This window comes from Moschus berezovskii, chromosome 5 (assembly GCF_049115385.1).
Source record: "Moschus berezovskii isolate FMDL1 chromosome 5, NW_MosBer_1.0, whole genome shotgun sequence".
Lineage (NCBI taxonomy): Eukaryota > Metazoa > Chordata > Mammalia > Artiodactyla > Moschidae > Moschus > Moschus berezovskii.
In genome coordinates this window covers 70575746-70596072 of record NC_142464.1, presented here as the reverse complement: position 1 = coordinate 70596072, position 20327 = coordinate 70575746, and the positions used below count along the sequence as shown (strand labels likewise).

The following is a 20327-nucleotide window of genomic DNA, read 5'->3' as shown; positions in this document are numbered from 1 at the left end:
TCCAGCCATCTCATTCTCCGTCGTCCCCTTCTCCTCCCGCCCCCAACCTTTCCCAGCATCAGAGTCTTTTCCAGTGAGTCAACTCGTCGCATGAGGTGGCCAAAGTATTGGAGTTTCAGCTTTAGCATAAGTCCTTCCAATGAACACCCAGGATCGATCTCCCTTAGAATGGACTGGTTGGATCTCCTGGCGGTACAAGGGACTCTCAAGAGTCTTCTCCAACACCACAATTCAATAGCATCAATTCTTCAGCGATCAGCTTTCTTCACAGTCCAACTCTCACATCCATACATGACCACGGGAAAAACCATAGCCTTGACTAGACGGACCTTCGTTGGCAAAGTAATGTCTCTGCTTTTTAATATATTATCAAGGTGGGTCATAACTTTCCTTCCAAGGAGTAAGCGTCTTTTAATTTCCTGGCTGCAATCAGCATCTGCAGTGATTTTGGAGCCCAAAAAAATAAAGTCTGACACTGTTTCCACTGTTTTTCCATCTATTTCCCATGAAGTGATGGGACCAGATGCCATGATCTTTGTTTTCTGAATGTTGAGCTTCAAGCCAACCTTTTCACTCTCCTCTTTCACTTTCATCAAGAGGCTTTTGAGTTCCTCTTCACTTTCTGCCATAAGGGTAGTGTCATCTGCATATCTGAGGTTATTGATATTTCTCCCAGCAATCTTGATTCCAGCTTGTGCTTCTTCCAGCCCAGCGTTCCTCATGATGTACTCTGCATATAAGTTAAATAAGCAAGGTGACAATATACAGCCTTGACGCACTCCTTTTCCTATTTGGAACCAGTCTGTTGTTCCATGTAAGTTCTGACTGTTACTTCCTGACCTGCATACAGGTTTCTCAAGAGGCAGGTCAGGTGGTCTGGTATTCCCATCTCTTTCAGAATTTTCCACAGTTTATTGTGATCCACACAGTCAAAGGCTTTGGCATAGTCAATGAAGCAGAAATAGATATTTTTCTGGAGCTCTCTTGCTTTCTCCATGATCCAGCGGATGTTGGCAATTTGATCTCTGGTGCCTCTGCCTTTTCTAAAACCTGCTTGAACATCTGGGAGTTCACAGTTCACATATTGCTGAAGCCTGGCTTGGAGAATTTTGAGCATGACTTTACTAGCGTGTGAGATGAGTGCAATTGTGCGGTAGTTTGAGCATTCTTTGGCATTGCCTTTCTTTGGGATTGAAATGAAGACTGACCTTTTCCAGTCCTGTGGCCACTGCTGAGTTTTCCAAATTTGCTGGCATATTGAGTGCAGCACTTTCACAGCATCATCTTTCAAGATTTGAAAGAGCTCAACTGGAATTCCATCACCACCACTAGCTTTGTTCGTAGTGATGCTTTCTAAGGCCCACTTGACCTCACATTCCAAGATGTCTGGCTCTAGGTCAGTGATCACGTTATCGTGACTATCTTGGTCGTGAAGATCTTTTTTGTACAGTTCTTCTGTGTATTCTTGCCACCTCTTCTTAATATCTTCTGCTTCTGTTAGGTCCCTACCATTTCTGTCCTTTATCGAGCCCATCTTTGCATGAAATGTTCCCTTGGAATCTCTAATTTTCTTGAAGAGATTTCTTGTTTTTCCTATTCTGTTGTTTTCCTCTATTTCTTTGCATTGATCACTGAGGAAGGCTTTCTTATCTCTCCTTGCCATTCTTTGGAACTCTGCATTCAGATGCTTATATCTTTCCTTTTCTCCTTTGCTTTTCGCTTCTCTTCTTTTCACAGCTATCTGTAAGGCCTCCTCAGACAGCCATTTTGCTTTTTTGCATTTCTTTTCCATGGGGATGGTCTTGGTCCCTATCTCCTGTACAATGTCACGAACCTCCGTCCAGAGTTCATCAGGCACTCTATCAGATCTAGACCCTTAAATCTATTCCTCACTTCCACTGTATAATCATAACTGTTTATCTTTTTCTCTATCTTTATCCACAAAGATAGAACAAAAACCAGAAATGCATTAAATGGTATGTTTAAAATTTCAGAATGTATTGTCATTACCTCTGTGTTGTTAGTCTTGTCTAAAACTATAAACCATTTCAGAATTTTGTGCTGTTTTGGACACATGTTTATATGTAATGAAAGGAACTAAGTTGAACATTTCTGGGGGAAGAATACAAATTAAAAATGAATGTTACTGTTTTTGAATTGGGTCAGCTTTGACATGACTCTTAAATGCTGCCTTTTATTAATAAATGTAGTAGAAATGTTAAATGTGGGGAGTTTTTCTTTTTATTAGAACAGAAACAGCACCAATAAGGGGGGAACATATGGTCTTCCCTGATAGCTTAGTTGGTAAAGAAGCCACCTGCAATGCAGGAGACCCTGGTTCGATTCCTGGGTTGGGAAGATCCCCTGGAGAAGGGAAAGGCTACCCACTCCAGCATTCTGGCCTGGAGAATTCCATGGACTCTATAGCCCATGGGGTTGCAAACAGTCGGACACGACTGAGTGACTTTCACTTTCATATAGCTTTTAACAGATTTTAGACTCTAGGATAGTTAGGAAATGTGGTTTTGGTCTGGCTAATACAATGAGGCATTTCTTATCAAATAAGGGTCTCTTTCTCTCTAAGGTTATGAGAAGACTGATGATGTTTCAGAGAAGACGTCACTAGCTGACCAGGAGGAAATAAGGACTATATTCATCAACCAGCCCCAGCTGACAAAATTCTGCAATAACCATGTCAGGTAGGAACTACCAAAGAATGATTGGGACCAGCTACCACAGCAGAACTTGGGTGGGCATCTCCCCGGCCCGGCCGAAATGAAAATACTTGCAAGGAGCTTTCATTAAGTCAGTTTAATATTTAAGAGCTTCCTGAAGGAGTGCAGATCAGCTGTATCTCTATCTTCTAGCCAATAGATGTTAATAAGAATCTAGAAGTAGGAAAGAGCAGAAAGGCTAAGCAGCCATATGCTGCCAATTATATAGTATCTGAGTAATGAAAGCAGTTCATGGGTAGGTGCCTTTGCCTTAAACCTGTTAATAGACCTGTGAACTATTGTTTTTGATGAATAGGTTTTCACCTTTTAAAAGAAGTCTTTGTAATTCTCTTAGAAGTCCTTTGTTTTAGTAGTCTTTAAATATTGACTTTTGATGCTTACAAAATTTAGTGTGGTGTCCAGGAGCGGAGGGTATGAGAATTACTTCACTGTTCTATTTTCCTTCCAACAATCATGTAAAAGTATACCTCTTAGAAGCACTATTCACTGAGTGGCCCCTGGAACCAAGTGAACACCACTCCCCATCACCACCGCATGTCAGCCCAGTGGTTTTCTGGTGACAGAACTTCTAGATTTGTGAAATGACCATTTAAAATTAATTTTTACACCTTCAAATTCTAGAGCAACTTTTCTGAGCTTGGGTTATGTGGTTAATCTTCTGTTTAATTCACAAGAGGAAGATTGAATGTTTCTGAGGCCTAAATGATGGTATCTTCCTGATTAGGGACACATCTGATGTGTTTAGTGTGGAGTCCTACTCAGGTTTCTAGAGCAGCAGTAAAGAAAATTCAAACAGACCCCCAGAAAATTCCCCATTTTACTGAAGTGGTCCAGGGAAGCCATCTCAATTTTATATTTCTGGTCCTGCGCAAATTGTTGATTTTGGGGGGCAAGATTTTATTTTCTATTAACATATTATACATTACCTTAGCTAAAGTCACTCTTCTTTGTAAGCCATTGCTAGTAATGATAACAAGGGGATTGGCCAAAGAGAAAAGGAACTATGCAGAAAATTAAACTCTTACTGCTTAGACAATTACTTTTGTTACTGAGTCTCAGCTTTTGCTGCTTGCCTCAGGACAAGCCAGTAATAGAAAGACAAGTTGTTGGAAAAGGAATAATGACTTTATTCAGAAAATCAGCAACTGAAATGGTAGGCTCATGTCCTCACAGAGAACCATCTTGCCTGAGTTAGAATTCAGGTGGCTTTTATACTGAAAGTGGAGCGAATTAAATCAGATACTTCCTGGTTCCCATCATCCTGAGAGGGGATGTGTTAATTTCTTCCCGCAGGCATTTACAAGTAGGCCTGGTCAGGATGTTTCCTGTGAGCTAAACAAAGGTATTTTAGCTTAGTGCTCATTACCTGGGAGGCAGGGTTCAAAGAGATAGGCTATTATGCATCATTTAAACTTGTAGGAAACATCCCGTTAGTGATTAACTTATAATTGAAAACAAAAGATTCTTTCTTATTACACTTTCACTCCTTTTCATTGAGGTTAATGACCATTTGCAGTATTCTTCTGGTTTAAAACAAAGGGCAGTTGTTCATTATTTGTTATATGGTGAAAATAGAATTTTGTAAATGTAGATGCTATTTCTGGAATAATTAAGTTTTATGCTACTTTTCATTTTTGTTTTCTAGCACTGCAAAATACAACATAATCACATTTCTTCCAAGATTTCTCTACTCTCAGTTCAGAAGAGCCGCTAATTCATTTTTTCTCTTTATTGCACTGCTCCAGGTAAAGTCATGTTGTAAAACCTTAGCTCAGAATAATGTGTTCAGATATTAATAAGTGTGTTTCTTACGCCCATGACCAGTCTTCTGAAGCTTATCTAAATGCAGAGAGATAAGCTGGTTTGGGTGGGCATTTCTGGCTCCTCCTGTAAGCCAGGTCAGAATACTGCTGCTACCTCTTCAAGCCTTTTGATTCATTCTCATCAGCTTATTTTAGACATTTTACATGTAATATGGCAAGGACTTTTCATTTTGGATGGTGAAGAGGGATAGGATTTTTTCTTAAAATAGTAATTTATTTTAGGAACAGCAATATTGTCAATTATGAACTTTAGAATGCAAAAGTTACCATTTTAAAGCTTTTTTTGGTTTGAACTTGGGTTAGTTGTAATCAGAAAGAAAGGTTTATTTTATTAAAAAGTACTATGTGTTCATGTAAAAAGAGTAAGAAAATACAACAAAGCATAAAGAAAAAATTTGAACCTCTTTTATTTCATCACCAGGAAAATACAGCTACTCTCTTAAAATTTGGGTGTGTATCCTTCTGGTCTTTTTTTTTTTCCTATCCCAAGCATTGTTAATTGACTCACAAAAAGAGGATCATAAAGTATATATATTTTATTATCTGCTTACCCATGCAGTAATATGTGGATATTTTTTCCCATATAATTCACTGCATTTCTAAAATACCATTTTTAATGGTTTATGAAATTTTATTGGCTGGGTCAAAAAGTTCATTCAGGGTTTTCCATAAGGTGTTATGGAAAAATCCGAACGAACTTTTTGGCCAACCTAATAGTGACTGCGTATGCTGTAATTTAGTTAACCAGCCCCCCTTTGTAGGTGTTAGCCCTGCACACGACTGCTTCTGTGACACTTAATATATACTCTCTTCCAGCTGCTTACTAGATTCGAGCAAATTGCCTCACCTGCTGTTAGTCCACCAAGTTGGTAAAATCAATGAAGCATATTTTAAGAAGGAGTAAGACTTTGTTGTTTTCAAATGTATTATAAACTTGTTAGTTTTACTGAATTTCTCTTCCATTTTATTTCTTTTTTTCCTTCAAATAGCAAATACCTGATGTATCACCAACAGGTCGCTATACAACACTGGTTCCTCTCTTATTTATTTTGGCTGTGGCAGCTATCAAAGAGATAATAGAAGATATTGTAAGTACTTGTTTTTTTCTCATAAATGTAACACTGATTTTATGTACATATTTTAAAGTATCAATTTCTTCCTAAGTTGTTTTATTCTTGATACAGGCTGTTTAAAATACTCATTCATCTTAAAAGTGTTTAAAATATGCTCCCATTCCTGGAGTTAATTCCTCTTGATTTCTATAGGATTAATATTACAGAATGCTTATTATAGTGATCTCTTAAATTTGTGCCTTTGTGATGAAATAAATTAATTTGAATGTAGTAATTAGCTTGGAGAGAAAACTATATTTGAATATTATTTTCAAGTATGCTCAGTTTCAATTTGAAGGTTATTTCAACACCATAACCTCCAAGTTATCTAAAGGTAAAAAATTTTTTGTATTTTTTTATTTTTCCATTTTCCATAGGTTTCACCTCATTAAACACCTTTGATACCTTTTCATCTTTTTTTTTTACTAGTTCTCAGTTTTATTCTATTAAAGGAAAGTAACGGCAAATTTGCTATTTTTATTATTCTGTAGTAGTAAAGAAAAGGGGAAGTAAGTCAGTTTCCCCTTGATAAAATAAGTTGCCCAAAATAAAATTAGACTTTTCTTTTTCCTCTGTTTCAGCGTTATTTTAGCTACTTTAGTTGAAGAAGCTAGTTGTTTTTTTTTTTTCTTTCTATGCCCTTTAAATACATTGGCTGTCTGAAATGACCATCTGTCAAGCCTTAGGCAAGTCAGATGGTAAGATGAGGAAAGGCTGAGACATTCTTTAGAAAGCTCCAATGTAAAGTTGTACAAATATTGATATTATTTTGTAAAGAATCAAATTGGGATCTCATGAAGAACACATGAGCTGTAGCATCTAATTAGAAATGGGTCAACTGACCACTGGGATCATCAGCCTCAAAAACATCCAAGTATCCAGGAGTACAAACAGGTTGTATGTGTGCGTGTGCCTGTGTATAAACCATCACAGTCTCTAGTTGAAAATGGCTTACTTACTGGGATCACTAGCTAAAAACTCATGAGACTCTTTTCTTGCCTGTATCACTTTGCGCAGACTTACACTCCTTGACTTGCACTTTGCAGTCCTTGCGAATTGGTCTTTAATACAATTTTGTCTTTCTTTGCCTTTTGCATTCCCCTTTCTTCCTCGGTTTAGCCTGTGTCTCTTATTTGCTAGGTATTGTGCTGCTGTTTTTGCATTTTTTCACTTAATTCCTTCAGTGACTTTGAAAGTTAGATTTTAGCCTCATTTTAAAGTTCAAAAAGCCGAAGCTTAGAGAGGGTGTGTAACTTATGCAGGAAACTGTTAAAATCCGAATTCCGTCCTATCCTATCCTATGCTCTTCCTCTGTATTAGTGTGCTGAGTCACCAACAATAATAATAACATGTGTTTAGCTTCAGGGAGATGGAGGAGACATGGGTTCAGTCCCTGAGTTGGGATGATTTCCTGGAGGAGGAAATGGCAATCCACTCCAGTATTCTTGCCTAAAGAATGCCATGAACAGAGGAGCCTGGCAGGTGATGGTCCAGGGGATCACAAAGAGTCTAGCGTGACTGAGCACATGCTAGCAGACATAACAACCTTCAAAAGATTACTGCTGTTATCCCCATTTTATAGATTAGGGAGAGGAGGCACAGGGGGGTAAGGTAACTTGCTCAGGGTCACAGGGCTAATAACGGAGACTGACAGAAATCAAATAAGGCAGTTTGGTTCCAACGAGCTCTGCCTTATCATCACTGCTATAAGCTGCTTTTCCTTTTTGTTATTCCCTTCTTTTCTCTAGAAAAACTGCAAGTTCTCCAGCTATTGTTTCTAGTATCCCTTTCTATGAAAATATATGGTAAATAAAATGGTAGGCAAGAAATCTGTTTGCTTGTTTTTAACAGAACTCTTATTGGCATAGCGTAATAATTGGGTACTCTTGGGAAGCAGCTAACCAGGCAATTCCTGAAGGGTGTAATAATAGTTTTGTGGGCAATAAGAACATCATGTGAAGTAGTTTTCCAGTAAAAGCATTTTTAAGAAATTGACTAAAAATGTTCTGTAGGAGTGGTTTAATAAGTTTATATCAACCTGTAAAGTAATAGGAAGATTGAAATGTTACTTTCTAGAGAAGGAAAACCAATCACATAATAGTCTAGGTAGTTGGACAGAGTATCTTCATCAGTAATTATTAATGCATTCATTTGTTCATTCATTCAGCAGAAATGTATAAAGCAGTGCTTAGATGCCAGGCATTCATTTGGATTTGTATTCAGATGTGTTAAACTTTTGCTGCAGTGATAAATCATGTCCCAAATGTCAGTGTCTTTAACGTAAGTTGATTTTTCATGTACTCAAAGACACTGCAGGTTTTTGTCCAGGAGGAAGGCAGGAGGGAAGCCCCCTGTTCACGTAGCTACTTAGAAATGCAACTGAATCAGGGCTCTGCTTTGGGGGATATCAGTGGTCACCAGAGCAGAGGAGAAGAGAGAATGGAGGCCCTCACTTCTTGTACATTTTGGCCCAGAAACAGTACATATCTCATCTGCTTACAGCACAATATTAGAGCAATATATAGCAAACAGGAGCTGTAATCTGTGTCCATAGATATCTGTTGCTGTTTAGTCACTAAGTCATTTTCGACTTTTGAGACCCCATGGACTGCAGCCCGCCAGGCTCCTCTGTCCATGGGATTTTTCAAGCAAGAATACTGCAGTGGGTTGCCATTTCCTCTTCCAGAGGATCTTCCGAACCCAGGGATCCAACCCACATCTCAAACCCACATGTTCTGCATTGCAGATGGATTCTTTACCACTGAGCCACCAGGTAAGCCCTGCCCATGGAGACAGAGGAGAACTAGATATTGGGCTTCCCTGGTAGCTCAGCTAATAGAGAATTCGCCTGCCATGCAAGAAACCCCAGTTCAATTCCTGGGTCCAGAAGATCCCATGGAGAAGGGAATGGTTATGCACTCCAGCATTCTTGCCTACAAAACTCCATGGACAGAGAAGCCTGGCAGGCTGCAGTTCATGGGTTCCCAAGGAGTTGGAAATGACTGGCAATTAACACTTTTGGTAATAGTTGGTATGAAAACAAAGTATCTTAGATTAAGTGGTGTTGTAAAGGTAAAGAAATATGGAAAAATGAATTCAATATATATATTTAAGAATAAAATTGACAAGATATTACCATTTGACATTCTATATATCATACTTACTTTATTACTGCTTTATCTCCAACAACTAGTGTGTAAGTTCCCTGAGATCAAGAGTTTTTGTCTTTTGTTCATTGCCATATCAGCAGTAGTAACGGGATCTGACACAGTGCTTTGCCAACATTTATTGAATGAAGAAATAGATTGCATGGGAGTGAAAAGGAGAGAAGGTACTTATGAATCTCAAGTTCCTGGTTTGTGTAAGTGGCTGCTGTATGGTTCCATGTCTGAGACAAGTACCAGGTCTTTGGGGATAATATCAGAGATTGCCCTTTAGACACAGTTTGAGATGCATTTAAGACTACCAAAGGAAACTGTCAAGGAAGCCACTGAATGTAACCTTCTGGAGCTCAAATGAGAGTCTTGACTGGTATGTTTGATAATGATTATCATTGAAATTATAGTTATGAATGAGCTAGGAGAGTGTTGAGTCAGAAGCAGAGAAGGCAGGGAGTAAGCCTTGAGGAAATCCATCACTGAGAGCTAAAGGGGCCAAGGTGCAAGTAGAACACCTGGACTTGAGGACTTAAGACACGCCTTGTGAAGGAAGTGTTTCCAGAATGAAGGGGCGGTCAGCGCTGCATACTTAGGTACCATAAAGTTCATGACACTGTTTATACAGTACAGTTTATTGGAGCACTGTCAATCAAATATTGATAATATCAAATCATTCACTAGTTCTCAGTGATATTAAATGAATTCTGATTACAACACAATAGAGGTATTTTAATTTAAGGAATAGCTATATACATTTCTTCCAAACTATATAAGTTTTAAAAGAAATAAGGATCTTCTTTGGAAACAAAGATGCTTTCTTTTTGTAGTAGCACGATTAGAATCTACCTGGGTTGGATCCTTATGTATATTCAACATAACTATATCTCGACAAGTAACCTAATTTATTGTGTGGTGGGAAGGTTGAGGGAGGAGAGGCTCATGTATGAGAATTCTCTGCAGATGGAAAGTAATATTCAGGATCGCCTTAAGTTTCACTAAGATTAAATTTCCAGTTTAAGTGGAATGTTTCATTAATTAGCTTTTATTTGTCTCCCTGAGTTGGAAATCTAACCATTGTCTGTCATAGATGTGCGTTGTTTTGAAAATATTGGCACCACATTCAAATATCTAAATTTCCCTTGGACTGTTATTTTGGGCCAAAATTTATTTTGGGTTGCTTCCTAATTTTCTAAGATAATTTTTAACAACAACAACAAAAAAAAATAGTAAGTATTTTAGAGTTTTATCAATCATAAAATAGTCTCCACTGATGCTGTAAATTTAACAGAACTTTAAAAATTTATTTGAGAACCTTTGCTGTCAAATCATGTGCTTAACTTTTGGAAGCAATAACTTGTCTATTTAAAGTCTGCGTTATGACACTTATTAGCGAGTGTTTTATTATGGGAGAGAATTGTAGTGTGTTCCCACATGTGGATGTGGCAGGAATCATTTTCAGCAAGCCTCCGCAGAGGCGTTCTGAATGCCCAATTTGCATTTTGCGCAGTTCAGTGGCTGATTGTTTGCATGAACTGAGCTCATACTAGCAGCTATTATGCTGCTCCTCGTGAGCATTGCTGGGTCTAGGAGTGCTCATCTACAGGCCCAGGCTTTTGTCTGGAAAAGTGTTTTCATTTGTGCCCTGTGAGTCCAAAAATCATGTTTCTTCTCAGCTTCAGAACTCATTTGTTTTGCATTCATGCCAACCCACCTTGTGATCAAATATGTGTTGCTAAACCTGACTGTTGGGCTTTATAAGATAGAATCTTTGAGCTCAGAGTCAGTTACGCTGAACACTTCTGCAGCATCAGCAGAGGCAGCTGTGTTATACTCAGTACTGTAAGTTTAGACAGAAGCCCTGGAAAACCTCTAGTTGAACTGTAGAGAAGTTAGCCTCCCTAACCACTCAGATTCTCACCTTTCCTCTGACCTTCCTTTTCTCTTACTGCTATACAGTCTTGGCTTTGGTGGCTCCTCAAATTCACCCACCTAACATGTAGACTAACTCGCTTGTTTAATGCTCAGTTTTTTCATGCTTTGAGAGGAAAGAAAATGAGATTCAGTGACTTCTGAAGGTGGGCAAGGGGCTGTTGGGGAGCAGTGGGTAGAAACAGTGTTGTGCAAATGATAGATGTGTTGGTTCTCGTCGTTGACAGACATTGGCACATCATTAAATTATAGAGGATGTGCCAGCCTAATTGATAATGAATTTCATAAGAAACTGAAAATATTTTGGTATCATTGTTCAATGGTAGTTATTACAGATAATTCTCCTGGGCAATCTTCCTTTTAAGTAAGTTATTTAAGCAAAAGTCTAAATCAGTCTTTCAGCTCTGTCTTTTTTAATACATTACAATTTTAATCTTACCTGTGCGATAATGTAAGGTCCTTTTGAGGCCACACACCTGTATTCCTAGAAAGGGAATAAAGATGCTGTGGATTGCACTTTCCATTTTCAAATCCCCACGTACTCTGACTGTTCCCATCACTGTACTCTGGGCTTACTTATAAAATTGATATGAGTGTGAAAGGATGAAAGCCTTGAGAAACCTAAGTTTAAAGGAAAAAAATCTGACGTTTGTTACAGGTGCTATTTTGTTTTGTTAATCTTATCCACTTTTTCACAGTTTTTGTTTTTGCTTTTAAACTTTAGAAACGACATAAAGCTGATAATGCGGTGAACAAGAAACAGACACAAGGTAGGAATTTTACATTTTGTTTCTCGTCTCTGTCAAAACACTCATGGTGATATCTACCAATCACTTCAATTAAGTATAATTCAACTGAGAACACTGTGTATGTCTTAAGTTTTGTTTTGTAGTGTAATTCACATTAGAGTGATTTACAGGGGTAATGTAATATTTTTGAAAAGTAAAGTTTTTAATACATTTAAGTGCCTCATAGCAATGTACTCACAAGTACTGTCCATAAAATCTGCAGTTGTTTTATCATTGTTAAATGCTACAAAATTTGTGTGTGTGTGTGTGTGTGTGTGTGTGTGTGTGAGATCTATAGATGTTACTCTGCTGCTGCTGCTGCTGCTAAGTCACTTCAGTCGTGTCCGACTCTGTGCGACCCCATAGACGGCAACCCACCAGGCTCCCCCATCCCTGGGATTCTCCAGGCAAGAACACTGGAGTGGGTTGCCATTTCCTTCTCCAATGCATGAAAGTGAAAAGTGAAAGTGAAGTCGTTCAGTTGTGTCCGACTCTTAGCGACCCCATGGACTGCAGCCCACCAGGCTCCTCTGTCCATGGGATTTTCCAGGCAAGAGTACTGGAGTGGGGTGCCATTGCCTTCTCCAAGATGTTACTCTAGAGAAGATTTATAGAAAATAGTCAGGTGTGATGTTACATGGCTAAAAGGCATATTGGAAGCACTTTGAGTTATCCTGTACTTGCAGGTGATAAATGCTTCAGAAATAAGTAGAACCAAGCCAGCTTCTGGGAGGCATATGGCATGCTGATGTGGCTCTGTACTGTGGGTCTCATTTTGATGGACTCAAAACCCAGATGACCTTTAACACAAGCAAATAGATCACTGTTGCTTTCAATTAAAAAAAAGATACCCAGGGATGTATGAAACAGACATCTTACCCCATCCCTGAGCTTTCCCCATTTGAGAATATCATCTCTCGCTGAAGTTCCCTGGTGAGGATCAGCCATGTCTGCCAAAAGTAGTTGGTAATTAAAAACAGTATTTTTATACAGCTATGATTTTTGTGGATTTCTGTCAAAATGCCTCATTTCTCTTCTCACCACCTTCTACCAAAGGAAATATCTGCTGATAGTTGATGCATTTGAAGATGGTACATTTATTAAAGCATTACCTAAGAAATTAAACATTTATTGAGATTATACTTATTATCAGACACATGAAAAAGTATAAGATGGGAACTCTGTATAGGTGAAAAATGATCTTGTGTGGAAAATGAAGGGTTCACATTACGTAATCCCTAGATTTTTGTAACAAATAATGATTTCTGTGTCAAATGCTTTACGGATTCAAAAGCAGCAGAGAGAATTGTGGGGTAACTTGAGCTCGATCTTGAATTTGGGGAAAAGTTTGGATAAACAGAGGCACTTGGGAAGGGCATTGCCTCTTGTGCTGAGTGAGGAAGGAAGAAGAGATGTTTTCTGAATAAAGATGGAGACAGCCGTTGGATTGCTTTGTAGAAGCACTGCTAGAGAGCCAGGTGGAGAAAGAACATTCGTGGCGAAGGGAAGGGAAGCCATGATCATAAAGGTGGTTGTTGTTCAGTCATTAAATCCTGTCTGATTCTTTGTGACCCCATGGACTGTAGCATGCTAGGCTCCCCTGTTCCCCACTGTCTCCTGGAGTTTGCTCAAATTCACGTCCATTGAGTTGGTGATGCTGTCTAACCATGTCATCCTCTGCCATCCCTTTCTCCTCTACCCTTCAGTCTTTCTAATCATCAGGGTCTTTTCCAGTGAGTTGGCTCCTCTCATCAGGTGGCCAAAGTATTGAGAAAAGTAGGTTAAATTTTACAGGGCCTTGAGTGCCAAGCCAGGGGATTCCAACTTTTCTTATATATACCGAGTAGCTGGAGAAAGTTTACAAGCCAAAAAGAGAAAAGATAAATATACAGATTAAAGTTGGAGAGTAGAATGTCATTCAATAGGGGGCTGTTAGAAGCCTGAGGATTAAGCTACTCTAGGAGTTTAGTCAGTAAAGGACAGCCATAGATGTTGAAAAGGGGGAAAAGCTCAAATGTTTCAGGTATTTTTCGCAATGTGCAGTTTTTGCATTCGTTGTCATGTTGCTCAGAAAGTTCAGCAACAGCTTTTAAACCAGAAATATTTAACTGTTTTTTCCAGTGCATAAGGTATCCTGTGGCAGAGGGGTCATAATCTTGGGACTAGCAGTTAATTATTTTCAAGCCTTGGCCCAAGAATTCAACATTGTACAGTTAGAGAGTAGCCATCATAGCTGCTGCTTTAGGCTACCACACCCTGTACTGATCAGTTCTCTGATTTTCCAGGTATTTGCCTACTACCAAAAAAATTCCCTTTTGCCTACTAATCAGGAAAAATATTCTGTCTTAGTTATCATTCTTGGTTCACCTATTCATTTTGGATTAACAGCATTAACTCCTAGGTTAAAAGTGAGAGGAAAGGCTTCTACAGTAGCTTCTTCATGTCAAAAAGAAAATATTAAGGCTTATATATGGGCTTCCCAGGTAGCGCTAGTGGTAAAGAATCCGCCTACAATGCAGGAGACATAAGAGACATGGGTTTGATCCCTGGGTCAGGAAGATTCCCTTGGAGTAGGGCCTGGCAACCCACTCCATGCCTGGAGAATGGACAGAGGCACCTGGCAGGCTGCAGTCCGTAGCGTTGCAGAGTCAGACACGGCTGAAGTGATTTAGCATGCACTCAGGGCTTACATATAAAAACCATTTTAAGTCAGCAGAATACTTGGAAAGCCCATATCCAAGAAATTATGGTCTTTAATATGATACTTGAATATTTTCTAAGAGAATTGTATCCTTTTTTTTTTTCTTTGCCTAGTTTGAATATTGGTCATCTTTGATTCTGCAGTTGATCAGAGTTAACAGAAACGTTTGAGTAGGATACCGCTTGCTGTCAGAGGACTCAAATTACTTTATATGAAAGCCATCTGTTATTAGGCCAGACTGAAATTCGATTTGCTTTCCTGAGCTGAAAGGCAGGAATGGATGTAGGAGTAGGAATGGATTTATTTTTTACAGATAATTTTTGACAGACATTTGAAGTATTTACTTAAATTTCATTTTCTCAGTGTTTACCAAGACCATGTAATGTATAAGAGGACATCTTTCCCTCAGATTCGAGTATTTATCTTTATATATTCTTAGCAAAATGAATATTTTCCCTCCTTATTTTGCATTGAGGCAACAGAGGTGACTATGTCCCTGTCATTCCCTAGTGACTTCAGAAACACAAACCCCTGATTTCACTTACAACATTTTGAGCCATTTAACTGTGGACTTGGAGAAGGCGATGGCACCCCACTCCAGTATTCTTGTCTGGAAAATCCCATGGATGGAGGAGCCTGGTGGGCTGCAGTCCATGGGGTCGCGAAGAGTTGGACAGGACTGAGCGACTTCACTTTCACTTTTCACTTTCTTGCATTGGAGAAGGAAATGGCAACCCACTCCAGAGTTCTTGCCTGGAGAATCCCAGGGAGGGAGCCTGGTGGGCTGCCATCCATGGGGTTGCACAGAGTCGGACACGACTGAAGCAACTTAGCAGCAGCAGCAGCAGCAACTGTGGACTGGCACCTGTCTGATGCCTCATTTTCGCCAATGAATGAACTCAAGCAGGGATTGAATTCTGGGTTCTGCAGGGGGCAGGTCTTCTTCATCTTCGTGTCCTCACATCTCTAGCCCTGGGGCCCATCCTTAGCAGGTGCTTTGTGTGAGTAAAGGAACCACTCTTTAGATACTTCAGTACAGATAAGGAAGCAAGAAGAAACTAGGAATGAAAGGAGCCTCCTTGAAAATTCATTGTCTAGGCTGTGAGCAAAGTGGAAAGCCGTATTTTAAAAACACTGTGTCCCAGACTGTTTTGCAGGCACTGATGAAAAACTACTCTGGTGGAAGTTCTTGCTCTCTCTTTACTTTGTCTGTTGAAGTCATTATGTCATTATTTCACTCTGCTCAGTCTCCTGTGAACACAGTGCTGTTTCCACTTATCACTTCCATTGCCCGAAGCCCCAGAGCACTGCCATATTCGGGATGCCCTGGTTTCCCTGACACCTACTCTTACCTTTGTTTCCTCTGATTTCTTCCTCAGTATTTGAACTCACAGTACTTGATGTACCCTATTCCATGTGTTTACATACACTTGGGAGCCAGTCTCTCATTGTAGATCCTTAATTGCATTTTCTTGGCCAAACTTAGTGCTGCAGAAATTTGTAAATGATACATTTGTAATTATCATTATAATATGTATTTTGAAACCAGTCCCCATATGAACTTGCTCTGGTGGTTGAGCCAGTTCTCTTTTTGAACTGTAAGCATATCCTTTTATTTTTTTTTTTGTGGGAAACTATGATAGCTGGCATGCCAGTATTTCAAGTGGAATGACAGTTTCACATAAAATCACAATAAAGAGGCCTAGGAAGGGATGGAGATCTAAAAAATTAAAATGAAATAAGCCTCTTAAGGAAGTAGATTTGCTTTTTTAAAATCCCGGGTTTGGATATCTTCCCTGAAGGATGGTGTGCATACATTCTGCAGGCGAAAATGTCTGGGAGACGCCTGTGACATCTGGTGTCAGCCTGTCAGTCACCTGGTTGAATGCTGCTGTTGAATGAGGGTCACCATTACTACCGTCAGTTTGTTTTCAGACCTCATTTTATTAGTAGGTATTAGTAGCTATTGGCGGAGAAGGCAATGGCACCCCACTCCGGAACTCTTGCCTGGAAAATTCCATGGGCGGAGGAACCTGGTAGGCTGCAGTCCACGGGGTCACTAAGAGTCGGACAGGACTGAGTGACTTCACTTTCACTTTTCACTTTCACGCATTGGAGAAGGAAATGACAACCCAGTCCAGTGTTCTTGCCTGGAGAAGCCCAGGGACGGGGGAGCCTGGTGGGCTGCCGTCCCTGGGGTCGCACAGAGTCGGACACGACTGAAGCGACTTAGCAGCAGCACCAACAGTAGCTATTGGATTAGAATAAATCTTTAATAAAGCAGTTTTCCTTTATTTTAATTTAATGGAGAAAAAGACAACAGGATTTCTATTTAACTAGACACGTAGCTAAAAATAATAGATCTCCTCTCCAGCTGCTTCATCCTTCCCTGGAGCCACATCTGCCTCTTCAGAATGGAGTTGAGCAGGTGGCAGCTGATAACCCCTAGCAGGCCACATCCCTGCAGGGCATATAGTTGCCTATCTCCTACTGGAAGCTATTTCATCTTTAAAGTCCTTTATGAAAAAGACACTGAATTGGTGTGGGTTGAATTTGTTTTAGATTGTTAAGGCTGTGGTGACCTACTACCAGGGCTAAATCCATCTGGTTGAGTTCAATTTCGTGCTAAGGGATTTAAAATAGCACCCTTTTCCTGGCTTATTGAAAAAGCCAGTGTGCAGCTTTTTTGTCTCGCTGGAGGCATCTGCATGTCTGATCCATCCATAAGTCTGGACCTGTACTCTGCCATGTGTATATAAGTTACCTATAAATAGTTCATAGATGATATTGTTTCCATGAGCTTAAAATTTGGACTTAAAAATTGAGCACATATTTTCCAAAGAATGTTTTCAGACACCTCTAAGATTATTAATGTCTTCAAATTAAAATTTAAACATTTTAGGATTTTATAAATTGAACTTGTTAGATATTTTCAACAAAAGCTCTGGTTGAAAAGGAGGTATTTATTTGTGAGGAAGTAGAGCCCCAGATTGGCTTTCATTTGTCCCAGAAATAAAAGTTGCACACCAAGAAACAAAAAACCCACTGAGGAAATTGAGGGCCATAGATAAAGTGAAAGGAGAAAAAGAGGTGTGACTCCAAGTTAGAACATTTATTATTTCACTTAAGTAAGTTTTACTGAACATTTACCTTGTATAAGACCCAGTGTAGAAAATGCAGAAAGAAATCAAGCTTTGTGCCTGCCCTACAGGAAATTAGAATCTGGTAGGGAAGATAAGATGCTCACTGATATTACAATACAAGAGAAAAACTAAAAAAGGCCAAATGAAAGAGGTGGAAATTTAGAAATGTCATGTGCAAGGTTGATGAAGACAAGTGGTCTTTCAGTAAGCAGAGCTGTTGGGATGGTTGCAGGGGTGATCCAGGAGAAAATGGGGAGGCGTGAGGTATATTCTTGGAGAAGGCAATGGTGACCCACTCCAGTACTCTTGCCTGGAAAATCCCATGGGTGGAGGAACCTGGTAGGCTGCAGCCCATGTGGTCGCTAAGAGTCAGACACGACCGAGCAACTTCAATTTCATGCATTGGAGAAGGAAATGGCAACCCACTCCAGTGTTCTTGCCTGGAGAATCCCAGGGATGGGCGAGCCTGGTGGGCTGCCATTGATGGGGTCGCACAGAGTTGGACATGAGAAGTGATTTAGCAGCAGCAGCCGCAGCAGAGGTATATTCTGGGAATAGCAAATATAGTTGTCTTTCAGTGTCCATTGGGGATTGGTTCCAGAACCCCCATGGATACCAAATCCAGTGCTCAAGTCCCTTATACAAAATGACATAGTGAGTCTCGGATGCAGAACCCAAGGAAATGGCAGTGGGCGTGGCTGAGTATAATCTCTTTTGACTATAGCATAGGATACATGACAGGGAGTAGTGGGGACAGGAATGGGAAGAGAAGATAGGATCATAATTTGGAAGCTTTTGAAGACCAGAGTGAAGAACTTAAAGAGAATTACTGAAAGGGATGGCTAGGTTCCCAGTCATACTTTTGAACAAAGAAGGTGACAGTGGTATGGGGAGGAGTGCGGTGAGACACAAAAGGAGACTGACTTTTAATTATTAGGGAAGAGGAATAGGGCAGTGTTGATGAGAAGTCAAAGGGAAACACACAGTGGATAGGTCCAACTGGACTTGCCAGCGGAGGGGAAGCCCCATCAAACACCAAGTGCTGCTGAATTAATAGAGGACTGGGGCAGTGATACCCACTAAAATGAGCATCTAAGAAGTCCTGTTAGAGTTTTGCAAAGAGCACACACTGGTCATAGCAAATACCCTCTTCCAACAACACAAGAGAAGACTCTACACATGGTCATTACCAGATGGTCAACACCAAAATCAGATTGATTATATTCTTTGCAGCCAAAGATGGAAAAGCTCTATACAGTCAGCAAAAACAAGACCAGGAGCTGACTGTGGCTCAGATCATGAACTCCTTATTGCCAAATTCAGACTGAAATTGAAGAAAGTAGGGAAAACCACTAGACCATTCAGATATGACCTAAATCAAATCCCTTATGATTATACAGTGGAAGTGAGAAATAGATTTAAGGGACTAGATCTGATAGAGTGCCTGATGAACTATGGATGGAGGTTCATGACATAGTACAGGAGACAGGAATCAAGACCATCCCCATGGAAAAGAAATGTGAAAAAGAAAATGGCTGTCTGGGGAGGCCTTACAAATAGCTGTGAAAAGAAGAGAAGTGAGAAGCAAAGGAGAAAAGGAAAGATATAAGCATCTGAGTGCAGAGTTCCAAAGAATAGCAAGGAGAGATAAGAAAGCCTTCCTCAGCGATCAATGCAAAGAAATAGAGGAAAACAACAGAATGGGAAAGACTATCGATCTCTTCAAGAAAATTAGAGATACCAAGGGAACATTTCATGCAAGATGGGCTCGATAAAGGACAGAAGTGGTATGGACCTAACAGAAGCAGAAGATATTAAGAAGAGGTGGCCAGAATACACGGAAGAACTTTACAAGAAAGATCTTCATGACCTCGATAGTCATGATGGTGTGATCACTCACCTAGAGCCAGACATCCTGGAATGTGAAGTCAAGCGAGCCTTAGAAAGCATCACTACAAACAAAGCTAGTGGAGGTGATGGAATTCCAGTTGAGCTATTTCAAATCCTGAAAGATAATGCTGTGAAAGGGCTGCACTCAATATGCCAGCAAATTTGGAAAACTCAGCAGTGGCCACAGGACTGGAAAAGATCAGTCTTCATTCCAATCCCAAAGAAAGGCAATGCCAAAGAATGCTCAAACTACTGCACAATTGCACTCATCTCACATGCTAGTAACGTGATGCTCAAAATCTCCAAGCCAGGCTTTAGCAATATGTGTACCATGAACTTCCAGATGTTCAAGTTGGTTTTAGAAAAGGTAGAGGAACCAGAGGTCAAATTGCCAACATCCGCTGGATTATGGAAAAAGCAAGAGAGTTCCAGAAAAACATCTATTTCTGCTTTATTGACTATGCCAAAGCCTTTGACTGTGTGGATCACAATAAACTGTGGAAAATTCTGAAAGAGATGGGAATACCAGACCACCTGACCTACCTCTTGAGAAACCTGTATGCAGGTCAGGAAGCTACAGTCAGAACTGGACATGGAACAACAGACTGGTTCTAAATAGGAAAAGGAGTACGTCAAGGTTGTATATTGTCACCCTGCTTATTTAACTTATATGCAGAGTACATCATGAGAAACACTGGGCTGGAAGAAGCACAAGCTGGAATCAAGATTGCTGGGAGAAATATCGATAACCTCAGATATGCAGATGACACCAACCTTATGGCAGAAAGTGAAGAGGAACTAAAAAGCCTCTTAATGAAAGTGAAAGAGGAGAGTGAAAAAGTTGGCTTAAAGCTCAACACTCAGAAAACTAAGATCATGCCATCTGGTCCCGTCATTTCATGGCAAATAGATGGGGAAACAGTGAAAATAGTGTCAGACTTTATTTTTTTGGGCTCCAGAGTCACTGCAGATGGTGATTACAGCCATGAAATTAAAAGACGCTTACTCTTTGGAAGGAAAGTTATGACCCACCTAGATAGCATATATT

At 39.9% G+C, this 20327-nt stretch overlaps 1 protein-coding gene across 5 annotated transcripts in view; it reads left to right on the top strand.

Moving 5' to 3' along the window:
- The window catches only part of ATP8A1 (ATPase phospholipid transporting 8A1), a 244089-nt gene that overhangs the window by 30095 nt on the left and 193667 nt on the right, over positions 1-20327 (top strand). For 4 of the 5 annotated variants that reach the window (XM_088836319.1, XM_088836317.1, XM_088836318.1 and 1 more), the window contains exons 2-5: positions 2585-2699; positions 4381-4480; positions 5548-5646; positions 11482-11527. In XM_088836319.1, the coding sequence (XP_088692445.1) occupies positions 2585-2699; positions 4381-4480; positions 5548-5646; positions 11482-11527 (360 nt within the window). Of the gene's footprint in view, positions 1-2584; positions 2700-4380; positions 4481-5547; positions 5647-11481; positions 11528-20327 lie in introns of those variants that run through there. The other variant, XM_088836320.1, reaches the window with a different exon arrangement.